At 38.4% G+C, this 15,113-nt stretch overlaps 1 protein-coding gene across 3 annotated transcripts in view; it reads right to left on the bottom strand.

Moving 5' to 3' along the window:
• Window positions 1-15,113, bottom strand: part of LOC119000665 (acyl-CoA synthetase short-chain family member 3, mitochondrial) — an 89,755-nt gene that overhangs the window by 16,308 nt on the left and 58,334 nt on the right. For all 3 annotated transcript variants that reach the window (XR_005069370.1, XM_037065756.1, XM_037065755.1), the window contains exons 8-9: window positions 776-875; window positions 509-684 (exon numbers count right to left, since the gene is read on the bottom strand). Coding sequence is in view for 2 of the 3 variants with exons in the window: in XM_037065756.1 (XP_036921651.1) it covers window positions 509-684; window positions 776-875 (276 nt within the window). In the remaining variant the exon portion in view is untranslated. The remainder of the gene's footprint in view (window positions 1-508; window positions 685-775; window positions 876-15,113) is intronic.

Below are 15,113 nucleotides of genomic sequence, written 5' to 3'. Positions count from 1 at the left end.
TACCTATGCATGTATAACATACAAATTTTAATATATATATGCTTGGATTAGCCTAAAGTGTCCTAAAATAATTTTAACTCAATACAATTAGCATATGTATCACTTAGAAGAGTTTCTACACATATAGCCAACCTCAATTACTTGCTTTCTCACTAATAGCCACTATTGACTACAATGAAGGAAAAAGTACCTTTAATTCAATAAGATTGAGTTTCTACAAGTTTGTTTGCATTTAACTCACATATTTACTAACAGTAAAAATATTTTCACACATGAATTCTTGTATTCTCAATGCATATGGTTTTAATTAATCTGTGTTTCCCCAAACCTTTATTCCTACAGAAAGAGTGACTATGTGACTTCTCACTTACTATTTTAAAAAGTGCTATTATGTGTGTTGTAGGGATACAATTCATGCTTTGAAACCACTTTTAAGTTCTTTGCTGATGTCAAAGAAATGGGGAAAAACCATGTCAGAACCCAGCACTAAACATTGTTGAAAACTTACCTTATAAGGCTTGCCATTGACAAGGGCAGACAGAGCTGACCGGGGAATTTTGCCAGATCTCGTTTTGGGTAATTGTTTGACAAAAACTGCACTTCGAAAAGCAGCCACAGGGCCAATGCTCTGTCTAACATGTTTCACAATTTCTTCCAAAACTTGTTCCTCAGTTGTATCTATACCTAGGGAGAAAGTTCACATGGTAAGCATTGGATTTAACCTCAGCTAATCATTCAGGACCCAAACAGTCAAGGGAGGACAAAGCTCTCTCACCTTTTCTCAACACGCAGAGGGCTAAGGGAACATGACCTTTCAAAGGATCCTCCTTGCCAACCACAGCGCAGTCAGCCACAGTGCCTTGGGAAAGGACCGACTGTAACAAGGGAAAGCATTCATTTAGTGTGTATGCATAAATTATTTCAACTGGGAAAAGAAGTATATGTCAAAGAACCAAAAAAACCATAGCTACTAATTCACAATTTACATCATTACCACTGGGGTGAGTGGTTAGGATCCCCATGCTAATCACTTGTCAAAGGCTGACATTGATGAAGAGAAATTGCATAGGTTACTTGGAAAGTATGGGAACTGAACTTCATCGCAGTCATCATTAATGAAGTCAGGGAAAATGTGCAGTGGACACCACATGTAAGCAAATCGCAACAGGCCTCTGAAAATAAATGGCCGCCTGGTGCTGGCTACAAGTGCACCTACTGGAGGAGTCCATGGCAGCCCAGTGACTAAACACATAGTGGTTTTATTTTTGCATCTGTTACTAAGCAGAGAATAGAACGTTTCTTTTCTTGAGTGACCACCCAACCAGAGAGGACAAAGTAATACACATTTAGTAATTGCAAACCTCTAATGGCTAGAGAAAACAGCAACATACCAACAGTTCATTTGGCAGTTCTCATTCTCCCTTCTAGTCACTCATTGAACAAACATCTACTGACTACTTTCTGGGCTCCCACCACTGCACTAGGCTCAGTGGTGAGCAAAAATAGACTGAGCACTCACTCATGGTGCTTATGCTGTAGTAGGGGAGAGCAATATTAATAATGATAAGTATTTAATTATGACAAATGTCTAAATATAAAAGTGGTAAGGGCTTTGAGGAAATAATTTGGGGTTTGATATGCAAAATAGAGCAAAACTTACCAACCTGGTAGAAGGATATTGATCTCAGAGAAGCCTACCCTTAGGAAATGACCAGCTCGGGTCTAAAGGATTCACAAACATTGATTTGGCAGAAGGAGAGAGCCCTGTGGAAGAACTGCACGGGAATATTCACACCTGCCAGGAACCCGAACGGCTGGAAACCAGAGCCAGGTGAGAATGGAGCAAGAGGGAGTAAAGCTGCAGAGGGAGAGAGAGGCTGTGCAGACGACGTCCAATTTTAGCAGCACTGGGAAGGGAATAAAGCACTTTCAGGAGGTGAGGAAAAGATGCTAGCAAGATCAAATGAATTTTTAAATTAACCTTATTTTTACAGTCCTCTCAGATTTGCAGAAAAAAAGTACAGAAAGTCCCCATACACCTTCCCCTCCTGTTTATAAACAGCCTTCTCCACCACCAAAATCCCTCACTGCAGCGGTATGTTTGGTACAACCGATGAATCGACATTCACACATCACGATCGCTCCAGTCCGTTGTCTAGGGTTTGCTCTTGGTGTTGTACGTTCTATGTCCTGTAGCCACCATTATAATATTTAACAGAATGACTTCACTGCCCTAAAAAATTCCCTGTGCTCTGCCTATTCACCTGTCACTTCCCGCTAACCTCCGGCAGCCCATGATCTTCTTACTGTCTCCTAAGTCACTTTCCAGAATGTTACACAGTCTTTCAGCATGGCTTCTTTCACTTCGGAGTGAATTTTGGAAAACACAAACCTGTCTCATTGTGGAGAATAAATAGAGGACAGTTAAGAGTGAGTATCACAGTTTGTGCGCTGAAACCACCTGAGAGGCTACTACAGGAGACTAAGGATATGCAGTGGGAGTAAAGATTATAGAGTTCATTTAGAAGTGAAATGGACACAACTTGATAATAAACTGGACATGGAGCACAGAGAAAGCAGAAGGGTTAAGAATGGCTCTGTGTGTGTTTGGCTGAGCAGGAGTTGGATAATGGTGTCATTTTCTAAGTAAGAAAATGCTAGTTAGGGCTAGGCTTGAGAAGGAAGAGCACATAATACATCTTAGAGATGTTCTATTGAAGTATCTTTGGAACATCCGAGTCAAAGCAGTTGGCGCTGGGGAGAGTCTCAATCTAGAGATGTGTATTTGAATGCCATTATGTATATATGTTAATGAGAGCTGGGGACATGAATGTGATTAGGGAGAAAGCAGTGAAGAAAAGTGGGAGACCTTAAGGAACTCCAGCAGCTAATGATTAGATAAAGAAGAAGCTGGTCAACTAGACTAAAAAGGCACAGACAGACAGGTAGGAGAGAAATAAACAAGTCTGGGACATTTCATTTTCTAGTCCCAAACTTTGCATGAAGATACTTTTTTCTTTTGATTAAGCCAAGGTGAAAATGAACTTTCCCTCCCCTGAACTCCTGGAAAACTCAATGAACTGCTAGAATGTTTGGAACAAACCCTGCGTGCCTCACATAGCCCTAATTAAACATACAAAGCAACACTGTCCTATAGGCTATTGTTAGCACCCACTTTGAAGTACTGAGTTGTCAGGGTTCTCATCCATATAGCTTTTTACTTCCACAGGGCTGAGGGTAGCATGTGTTAAACAAATAACTTTTTACTATATGTTTTATTAACTTCACTGCTTTGGTTCCACAAACCAAAAGGTCATCAGTTTGATTCCTGGTCAGGGCACATGCCTGGGTTGCGGGCCATGTTTCCAACAAATGGGGGTGTTCGAGAAGCAACTGATCCATGTTTCTCTTGCACATTGATGTTTCTCTCCTCTTATTCATCCTTCCCATCTCATCTCGCTAAAAATAAATGAAAATCTTAAAAAAAAAAAAGACTTTCATACCCTCTTTCTATTAGTTGAGGCGACTAAAAAGCTCTAAGATGCATGCTATCCCAACCATGCACTGTGATGTTCTCCCACTGTGTCAGGCTCAAGGCTCAAAATGCTCCCAACAGCTTTCTGATCTGTTAAGGTCTTATTTACTTTTTAGGTCCGTGCATTGAGAGTAGAAACAAATTTTATGGCCAAAGATTTGTTTTGGCAGTTAGTATAGTCAGTCACCATTTCATGAAAGAGAATATATATTTTGTCTAGTAGATGGGATATAGATGGGGTAGGCTCAATCCTATAATTCTGATTTACTATTTACATTTTAATGAGAAAAACTTTTACCTGGCTAACCAGAGTTATAATTGTCAAAAACACTCATGAAAGTATTCACTGGCGTCATATGCCTGAGTTTTTGAAATGCCATGATATCAGTTCAAATCACTGTAAAAAAATCAGTAATCCACGTGGTTTGTTGTCTGAACAATGGGATTGTAATTTAAACTAAATTAAATGTAAAAACTTTTAGTTTGCTGTTTGTTCCTTTTGTTGTTTTCAGCTCACCATGGTTTCATCCCCACTCTTAGCACTTTTCAAAGTGGATGGGGGAAATGTTGACTGGTTTTCTCTAAGGGCATGGAGTATTCTCAAACCAGAAATGATACCTGACGTTGTTCTCTAAGTATCAGAGTTTCCCACTTTCACCAACTGTGCATAAATTCTGAAAAATATGTGAGAAACGATCCCTTTCCATAACTGCATGTAAATGAGGTTCATTAGCATAGTGGATAAAAGGTTATATCCATCTATCAGTGTTAGAAAGATACCATAAAGGAAAGAAGGCAGCTTTCTGTGTTGGCCCCAGCGATAAGACTGACATGCAAATTCTGATTTCATTAAAAATGAAAGCATCATTAAAAATGAAAGCATCAAAATACTTGTTGGCAAGAGGGACAGAAGCCAGCCAAACGTCCTGTGGGGTAAACAATCAAAAGCCACGTTCATTCATTCCTTCTGAATGAATTCTACGAAGCATCTTTGAGTAATAGGTAGATACAGTCCCCCCAAAAAGATATAACTGAAATGGTAATCATCTCCCCCGAAGTGAGTACACAAAGGTTATGTTAATAGGTCTGATAAGTGTCTATCATTCATTGTTACTGGTGTACTGCCACTTTGGTGCACATTTTAATGAATTTAAAGGGTTTTGCCTTTAGTGAGCCCTATTACTTAGGCTTCTCAATTCTGTTTTTAAGTATTTCCATGAAAAAAAAACCCGTAATTTAAATCATGCAGCCTCATAAGATACAAGGAGCTGAGGAAGAGGGATGCTTTTTCATTCCGTGACATTGGAGTCATCTAGAAAACTGCCCAATTCCACATCTTCATCAATAGTGGTACTGATGTACTGCAGAAAATATTGAGTACTTTACAACTATTTAAATCCAGGCATTCCTTAATGCTGGGTAGAATTGAAATTGCATGGCATCTTTGTTGAATATGTACTTTATGGAAATATATTCAACTTTGAAGAAATCATTCCTAAAATCGTGAACAAAAGAGATACGTGGGAAAACAAACAATGACACATTGGTCACAACAAACTTCAAAGGGCAAATTATATGTGCATATTACTTGAAGTGCAATATTTTAACACCAGATTTCCAAGTTTCTAAAGATACTGCAAGAACTACTTAACAACCTGAAACTTAAGCTACCAGAGAAAGAATGAAACAGGAAGCCCAATTTGCTCCCCAGAGGCAAGTCTTTGAGTGAAAAGGTCCGCCCAGAACTGTGAAAGAAAACTAAACTTGAAGGGCCGCACTGACACCCAGTAGTTTCTGCTCAGAAGACCTGAACTAGCAGATTTTTTATCTAATTTCCTTTAACTTCCATCAAAGCATCCCAAATGTCTAGCAAGATGCTAGGCTTTTAAAGATTAATCAACTGTTCAAACAGACATGAACAGTTAGAGAAGCTCCTCCTCATGCGTGTTCTCTCCAAGGATAATGTCCTCTTAAATTTGGAAAAGCTGTTCTAGGACTCTGTTTCCTTATGATGAGAGCACAGGGTTTCTTGAAATGTTTTTGATGTAGTAATTTTAATAGAATTTCTGTTTGATTAAGTCTTATAAAAGGTAATACATCTGTCGAATTTTACTTTGAGAAACTAGAAAGGCATAGATATTGTATAGTTATATACAGTTATATATGTATATAACTATAAAACATGTTTTTATATATTTTATGTTTTATAAAACATAATATATTTATATGTTTTAATATAATATATTAATATAATTTAATATATAATATATAAAACAACATTCTGTCTACTTTTAATTTATACAAATGAGACTTCCAACAGATTATGACACTCAAGTTTTATCTTTAAAAAGTCAAAATAAAATCTAACATTCACTATTAAGAATCCTGGAAAAGCACTGAAATATCAAGTAAGATATTGGTACCTTAATAAAAGCTGATTATGGCATCAATATAAACATTCTACATGAATATTAATTATCACTTTGCTAAGCAATCGTGCTAAGAGCTGAGAGGAAGCCAATAAAGGATGTTAGTTTCCAACTATATCTAGTAGATTGGGACATAGAAAAGACAAACCTGCTATGAATGGAGATACTATTTTCTTATAAGATGTAAATATACAATAAAAAGTTAATCACTTAATTCATAGAGGGGACGAAGGGGATAATGGAGGCCAGAAGGGGAAGGGACTAGTCAAAGAACATGTATGAGTGACCCATGGGCATGGACAACGGTGTGGGGACAGACTGTGGGGGGTGGGCTGGGCAGAGGAGGGCAAAGGGGGGGAAACTGGGAGAACTGTAATAGAATAGCAATAAAACGTCTTGACGGCTGAGAGGTGCCCTGTTACTTTCTCTAAGTACTCCAACACTTAGTGACAAAAGCGTTGACATTCCTGTTAAATGTCATTGATTTTAGCACAGTTTTTCCATTTTGCCATTTAACTGCCTACCTTTTGCCTACCTCACTTTGCTGATACAAATTGTGATAAGAATGTCAGCAGAAACATATTATAATAATATTTAAATAGGTTGATATTTCTCCTTTCATTATGAAAATAGAAGAGCAAAGGATTTGACTGATATTAAGGTCTGTGCCTATGTAACCTCCATATTTTGATTAGCTGAGTCTGTCAGAAATGCAAGAAAATATTAGAAGCACTCTCCTGCAAGCAAAAAATTAAAAGTTCATGCAGCCAGAACCACCTTTTCCCTACAGAAACTACACTACAATACATGAGGCACAAATTTCAATTTCAGCTTATCACAAGCTCCAGAGGCAGTTAAAAACTGACTCTTTTAACTCTCTCAGTTAAAAGATAATATGATTGCAGATAAGGGTCACGCATTTCAAAACCTTTTATAAACTTCTTTCCTTTTACTCAAATAACATCTCAGTGTCACTTTTTAAAAAGCCACATGACAATATATGTTAAGCTGTCAAATTTAGTCTGAAGATAAGTGTGTCGTTAACAAAGGTGAGCATCTTTGGGGGGTATGGTGGGGTGAAAATGGAGACAACTGTACTTGAACAACAATAAAAAAATGAAAAAAAGAGGAAGGGAACTAAACTTGCATTCTGCATATTGTGATCCCACTGCACTTTTAATAATACTACTTTAAATATTTGCTTTCCCTTAAAACGCAGTCTGCCCCACTCTGTTTAAACCATCATGGGTTTGGTTCTGAAAAAGATGGAATAACTACATTGCACCCAATCACTTCCACTATTTGCAATGAAAAACTCTGGGATAAACTACAGACCAGAGGATTCTGTCCAAACTCCAGAACATAGGCACAATCTGATAGTGAGTCTTCTATTTTGTTTGTTGGTTGATTGGGGTTTTGGTTGGTTGGTTTGGCCTTCAAGATATTCTGGCCCAGGTACTAGAATAACCCAAAATGTGGAACTGCCAATGAGTACAGACAGAAAAGCCCCAAGAAAGGCATACACTGTCTAGCTGGAGGTCCGGGAAAAAGAAGCAGAGGAACTGTGTCACAGAGTTATTGTTTTTGTCCTTCCTACTCCAGATAAACAGCAGCAAAGAGGCTGCTCCGCTTCCTCCCTACAGGACTGCAGCAACCTTGTTGACTCTCCACATCCTACAGTGAGAGCCTGGAAAGGTGCGGTGCCACGTGCCCTCCCCACCAGCAGCTGTCCATGCTGAGAGTGGATCCCTGTGGAGTTGATTTACCCTATACCAGTGAGTGTTAGCAAGGAGATAGAGTTCCTTTCTCTCCCCACATACACTGTACAGGGAGACCTCGTAGGACTGAGCACTAAAGCCCCAGCTTTCTTTCCAAAAGAGCAGAAAGGGGAGCCCTGGGGATCAAAAACTAAGAAACAGGTTGTGAGACAGGAGCTAGAGAGAGGGATACTTCATACCTATGTATGAAGTCCTGCCCCTAACCTGAATTTGTGTATGCATGCATCCAGCCAGAACTATAAACACGCAGAAACTTCATTTCTTTCATATGACCTTTTCTCCTTTCCTTTTGACTCAAACTGGCCTCATCTGACATGCTGACTTACCTGCACTCTCCCTTGGTCTTCCACTACTTTAATCATTATGCTCTTGGACAATGAAGCCCTGAGCAGCATTAAACAATCTTAGGAACAAAGCCTCAGGTCCATTTACCACAGAAACCGAGGTTCAATCAAACGAAAGAGAACATCTAAATAAATAACTCTGCAGTGAACACAGGGGTGCTTATGTTCTCCTGAATTAGTGTTTTGGGTTCCTTCAGATATATTCCCAAAGGCAGGATTGCTGGGACAATAGATAGATCCATTTTTAACCTTTGGAGGATATCGCCACACTACTTTCCACAGCAGCTGCACCAGTCTGCATTCCCACCAACAGTTTGAAAGGGTTTCCCTTTCTCCACATCCTCACAGGCATTTATTGTTTGTCAACTTATTGATGATAGTCATTCTGACATTTGTGAGCTGTTATCTACTTGTGGTTTTAATTCACATTTCTCTGATGATTAGTGACTTTGAGCATCTTTTTGTATATCTATTGGCCATCTGTATGCCCTCTTTGGAGAAGTGTCTATTCAGGGCCTTTGCCCATTTTTTAATTGTGTTGTTCATTTTGGGTTTTTTTTTGGTGTTGAATTCTGTAAGTTCTTTATAAATTTTGGATATTAACCCTTATCAGATGTATGGGTGAATATGTTCTCCTCTTCAGTGAGTTGTCTTCTTATTTTGTTGATGTTTTCCTTTGTTGTACAAAAACCTTTTGCTGCAAGCAGCTCACATGTTCATCAGTAGATGAGTGGATAAAACAGTTATGGATACTTACATGATAAAATACTACTTGGCCATAAAACAAAGAAATGTTACCCTTTGCAATAGTCTTGATGGATCTGGAGAACATTATGTTAACTAAAATAAGCCAGCCAAAGAAAGACAAATACCATATGATATCACTCATATGCAGAATCTAATGAACAAACTAAACCAACAGGAAAATGGGGACAGACTCATAGGCAGAGCAGGTTGACTGCTAAGTTGCGGGGGGTGGGGAAGTGTTAGAGGTGAAAGGATTGAGCAAAAAGGAGAAAGGACTCATGACATGAACAACAGTGTGGTGATTGTAAGGGGAGAGAAGGTATAAGGAGACTAGTGGTAATGGAAAAATACAATAAAATTAAAAATACAAAAAATTGCCCTGGCTGGTGTAGCTCAGTAGATTGAGCACGGGCCTGCGAACCATTTTGATCGTGGTTCAAATCCTGGTCAGGGCACATGCCTGGGTTGCAGGCCAGTTCCCGGTTCCCGGCAGGGGACGCATGAGAGGCAACCATACATTCATATTTCCCTCTCTCCTTCCCTTTCCCTCTAAGATAAATAAATTAAAAATCTTCAAAAAATACAAAAAATAAAATAAAATTTAAATTAAAAAGAAGATAATATCTAGGCCTTAGTTGGGATTCAGGTCCAAACCCAGAAAAGTAAATGGCCCCACTGACCAGTTCCTTCCAAAATTAGATGAGGTGACACCAAGACTGATATCAGGACCAGAAGCAAAATGAGCAACTACTCCTACCCTTGCACCAACCAAACTGTAGAGACCATGGCCCGGACCATGACCCTAACCCCTTAGTCACCATGATTAATGGTTTTCACCCACGTAACCCATTTCACGGAAGCCATCAGGGAGCCCAGTCTTTTAGCAAGGGCTTACCTGGGACTCTGGGAGTGGCAGCATTTCCTTAAAATAAACCTTTACTTCCTTAGCTGCAAACTTCTGTTCACACTTGATTTGGCTTTGACGCACTCAGGCAAATAAGCCTCTTTAGTTCAGTAACAGAATCAGCACAGTCAAGGCTCTGAACACTTAACTGAGTTTCAGACTGACCTTTGGGAGATGAACCAGAGTAGTGCTGGAAAGGCTTTGAAAACTAAACTGACGCTGAAATAAGTCCACAGAAAGGGGGTAAGGAGATGTGGTCTGATCTTAACTAAGTTGACCACATGCTAAAATAAAAAATTGTAAGAACACGAATTCAGATGGTTTAAACAGAATCCAGAATCTCATAATGTAATATTAAAAATATCCAGGATAAAATATCAAATTGCTGTACATTTAAAAAGTGAGGAAAAACTAAATAGCAATTAAGAAAAAAGACAATTAATCAACAGAAGCAAACCCAAGATGACCCCAATATTAGAATCTCTGGACAAATATTTTAAATCAACTATTCCAACTATGGGTAATTAAACATTCCTGATTTTCTCCTATAAAAAGTCCTAGCTTCCTTAGAATTTTCAAATACCATGAGAATTAGAGATATGGTTATTTGTCTAGTTAATTGCTCTTCTCTAACAAGATAATAAAACTTTTCTAGTTTCCCTGAGAGAGCCAAATGATTAGAGAAGATCCCTAAGCTAAACTCCCAATGTGCCAGGGAGGTTGGCTCACCACTTTCCTGGGTATCACAAGTCAAAAAGATAAAGCCTCAGAATTTGGAAACATTTCTAGGTTGTAGAATTTGAACAGGTGGAGTTATCTGGCTCCTGGGGAGATTTTATTTACATATCAAACCGCTGAAGTCTGGATTCAGGCAGGCAGGGATCCAAGGAGCCTCTTTCATTAGGGGTGAAAGAGAACTGCCTCCTTCCTCTTTATGAGCAGAGATAAACCATTTTCCTTGTTTCTCATCTATGGAGGGTCTGGCTACTGATGTAAGGAAATTTCCCATAGGCTCTCATGGGTCACCTAGGAATAAGACCTGAGGTAAGAAGGTGATGACACATTATTATTAAGAAATCTGTCTTTTACCCAGAGCACATTTTTGCACATTAAAAGTAAGAGTAATAAATGGCCCAGAAACTATGGGCAAACACTTTTAAAATAAGTGGAAACAGAATATCTCAGGGAAAGAAACAGAAGTTAAAAAAAACACAAATGCCGTAAAAAGAAAAGAGAAGATATTAAGAAGAATAAAAAAGAAAAAAGAAAAAACCTAATAAACTAATAGACAAATGTAAGTATATCAATAATTTAAATGTAAATGATCTAAAAACACCAGTTAAAAGACAGAAATTGTTAAATTGGATGAAAATAAAAACAAGACCCAACTATTTCCTATCTACAGAAAATGCACAGGAAGCATAATTATCCAGATAGATTAAAAATGAATGAATGAAAAAAGATACTAGTAGATGATTGAATATTATCTGTAAAACATGAATTATCCATAAAAGAACTGCTATATAATTACCATACAAAGCTGACTTCAGAACAAGAAAAACTGCCACTTTAAAAAAAATCAATATACAAAAACAATAGTGAATTGCAACCAAGTGAAGTTTATCCCAGCAACAACAGACTAACTGAACAGTTGAAAATGAAATAATACAATTCACCAGGTTAACAGGCTTAAAAATAAAAGTCATATGATCATGTCAATAGATTCATAAAAAGCATTTGACAAATTTCACATTGAGTTAAGATATTTTTTTAAAAGTCAGCAAATTAGTAATAGAATTCAACTTCCTCATTTGATAAACATCACCTATAGAAAGACCTATAGCCTGCATTATTCTTAATGTTAAGGTAGTTAAGTTCTTTTACACTAAGATAAGGAGCAAGTTATCTTATTTACTATCAGACTGAACTTCTAGCCATTTCAAGAAGGCAAGAGAAAAAAAAAACATTGAGATTGGAAAGAAAACCCTAAAACTATCTCTATTCACAAACATTATTGTCTACATAGAACATATCATGGAATATATATTAAAAAACAACAAAGACAAAACCCTAAAAATAATGACTTTAATAAAATCACGGAATACATATCAGATTATTAAAGTCAACAGCATTTCTATTGATTACAAAAATTTGAAACGCCCAAATTTTAAATCCACTTATAATAGCTAAAAATATTAAATACTTAGGCATAAACCTAACTAATCTATAGGCCAGAATCTATAAACTAAAAAGTACAAAATGTTGACAAAACATATCAAAAAGACCTAAATAAATGGAGAGACATACAAAGCTTATGCAACATACAAAGTTGCATAATTTAGTACAGTTCAAATAACAACAATTTTTGTCATAATAATTTTGGGATAGTTTACATAATCCCAATAAAAATCCACACTGAAATTATTGTAATCCAAAAGCTCATTTCAAAATCAGAAGCTCATTCTAAAATATATATAAAAAATTAAAAAGGACACCCAAAATATTTGTGAAAAAAGCTAATATAGACACTATTCAACTATAACACATCCTATAAAGCCACAGTATCAAGAAAGAATAGCCTTGATCCCCCCAAGATGGCAGAGGAGTAAGTGGAAGCTACACTAACTTCCTCCCCGGACCAATCTGAAACTACAACTAAAGTGTAGAGAAATCATCCTGAATGACCTACTAAACGCTAGCTGGAGAGAAACCTTATAACTAAGGACAGACAGAAAACACCACTTCACCACAATGAGACTGGTAGGAAGTGAGGAAGAAATGCAAGAGGCCTGGCTGGGCTCCCACAAGTGGCAGCTGAAGTTCCAGAGGGATATTTCAGTCAGCAGGGATTGCCCCTTAGAAGTGTGGGGTCTAAATCCCAAGCTGGGCTTCCAACCTACAGCACCAGAACCAGAAAGAAACTCAGATAGCATTCAACTGTGAAAAGCAGCAGGATTTCTGTCTGCCAGGGAGAGATGGCTGAAAATGCAGAGAGCCTCTTAAAGGGCCAACACACAAAATTTCATTTTCAGCCATTTACCCTGAGCTCTGGCAAGGGGAAGGCAGAGTGGACTAGAGATGCTTGAGGAGAGTCTGGGGTTGGTGACTCTGGGGAGAGAACTGAAGGAACAGCTGCCAGGATCCCTGTGCTGTGTCATCCCCCACACTGCAGAAGCCATCTTTCTAAGGCAGAGCACTCCTCTCCAAGTGGCATCAGCCTGAGAAGCAATAGCCCCACCCACAGGAATTACCCTGTTCCACCTTGTGGTGCTGACACTCCACTGTGGACTGCAACTTAAGGTTATATCATTGATTATTTTAACAACTGTTGTGGATCACTCTGCCTGGTTCTAGGAATTGTAGTAACTCTACCCCCTGTCACTGAGGATGAGTCAGAGACCTCTGGAATGTGAGCCACAGGAGAAAAAGCTCGTCTCTGGTAGCAAATGCTGCCTCAGTTTCCTCCCTTCCCCCAAAGCATGGTCGGAAGTCCTTGATGGTTAAGACCCCTCAGAGGAGGGGCAACCTAGGCCAGACATGATCACTTGGGAGGCCATCATGGAAGGACTCGGGGGGCTGCAACAAAGAGCAATGGACTCTCACCCCCGGGCTTTGGGATAGCCAGAGTCCCCGTGTCTTCTGGAAGAAACACTTCCTGGCTCTAATCCCCTTAAGCCTGAATACCTGATGGGGAGGGGTGCAGCTCCTTGCCTTGCTAGAGTGTGTCTGGAGAAAAATATGGCATCACAAAGACTTCCTGATAAACCTGCAAAATCTGCTCTGCTAAAAAGTGCTTTCATTCATATGTTAAGAGTTCGAGCAGGAAACCCTCAAACTCTGTTCCTGACAGACTCTGACTCAGATTAAGTCCTCAGATTTCTTTGAAATATTATCTACTGTTTGATCCTTGCCACCCGTATTCCTGTATATTACAACCCAATAAAAGCCCCTAGGGGAGTGGGCTCGATGCCTTTTTCCCCTGAGAAACTGGCCACTGCTCAAGGCCTTTTTCCTCTGGGAAACTGGCCACCTCTCTTCCCCAAGCAGATCACATCATGTCTTTGTCATGTTTACTCTCATCTGTGGCTCACGGGGGGACTTTTGAGGAAAGTTGCCCCCACAAACAACTAAGGCAGAAAATACAAAGAAACGGCCAAAATGGGAAGACAAATGAACAATCCTAAAATGAAAGAATGAAAGAATTCTCCAGAAGAAAAACCAGATAAAATGGAGGCAAGCAATTTATCACACAGAGTTCATAATAATGATTATAAAGATACTAACAATATGAAAAAAGACATAGAAAGCATTAAAAAGGACCAGTCAGAAATAAACAATGCATCATCTGAAATAAATAATACACTGGAAGGGATAAACAGTAGGTTAGATGAAGCACAGGATCATATCAGTGATTCAGAAGACAAGGTAGAAAAAAACCACCAAGACAGAGCAGTAAGAAGAATAAGAATTTTAAAAAATGAAGAGAGCTTAAAAAAAATTAGACAACATGAAGCATACCAACATCCAATTCAAGAGAATACCAGAAGGAGGAGAGAGCAAGGGATAGAGAACCTACTTGAAAAAATAATGACTGAAAACTTCCCTAATCTGGTGAATGAGAAAGTCACACAAGTCCACAAAGTCCAGAAAACACTAAAAACATTGGACTCAAAGAGGCCTACACCAAGACACAAAATACTTAAAATGGCAAAGCTTAAATATAAGAAGAGAATCCTAAATGCTGCAAGAGAAAAGCAGGTTACCTGTAAAGAAACACCAATTATACTGGTATCTGATTACTCAACAGAAACATTTTAGGCTAGAAGGGAGTGGCATGAAATATTCAAGGTGATGAAAAGCAAGGACCTACAACCCAGGCTACTTTACCCAGCAAGGTTATCCTGTAAAATTGAATGAGAAATAAGGAGCTTCCTGATAAGAAAAAGCTAAAGCAGTTTGTTGACACAAAACCCAATACTGCAACAACTGTTAAAGGACTTAAGCTTGGGAAAAGAATAAAGAGAAAAAGAAAAAAGCAGAGGAAAATACTCCAACAATAAAATGGTACTAACTATGTATCTATTAATAATTTATCTTAAATGTAAATAGTGTAAGTGAAAGACAAGCAAAAGACACAGGGTAGCTGAATGGGCAAGAAAACAAGATCCATATACATGCTGCCTCCCAGAGACCCACCTAAGATTGAAAGATACACACAAACTAAAAGGGATATAAAAAGATATTTCATGCAAATGGAAGGAATAAAAAGCTGGAGTAGCAGTACTTGTATCTGAAAAAATGGACTTTAAAACCAAAGCTGTAGTAAGAGGCAAAGAAGGGCACTACATAATGATAAATGGAACAATCCAACAAGAG

This window comes from Sturnira hondurensis, unplaced genomic scaffold, assembly GCF_014824575.4.
Source record: "Sturnira hondurensis isolate 20B ecotype Veracruz unplaced genomic scaffold, ASM1482457v3 Scaffold0016135, whole genome shotgun sequence".
Taxonomy (NCBI): Eukaryota; Metazoa; Chordata; class Mammalia; order Chiroptera; family Phyllostomidae; genus Sturnira; species Sturnira hondurensis.
Note: the sequence above shows the minus strand (reverse complement) of the source record. Positions and strands in the feature narration are given on the sequence as shown.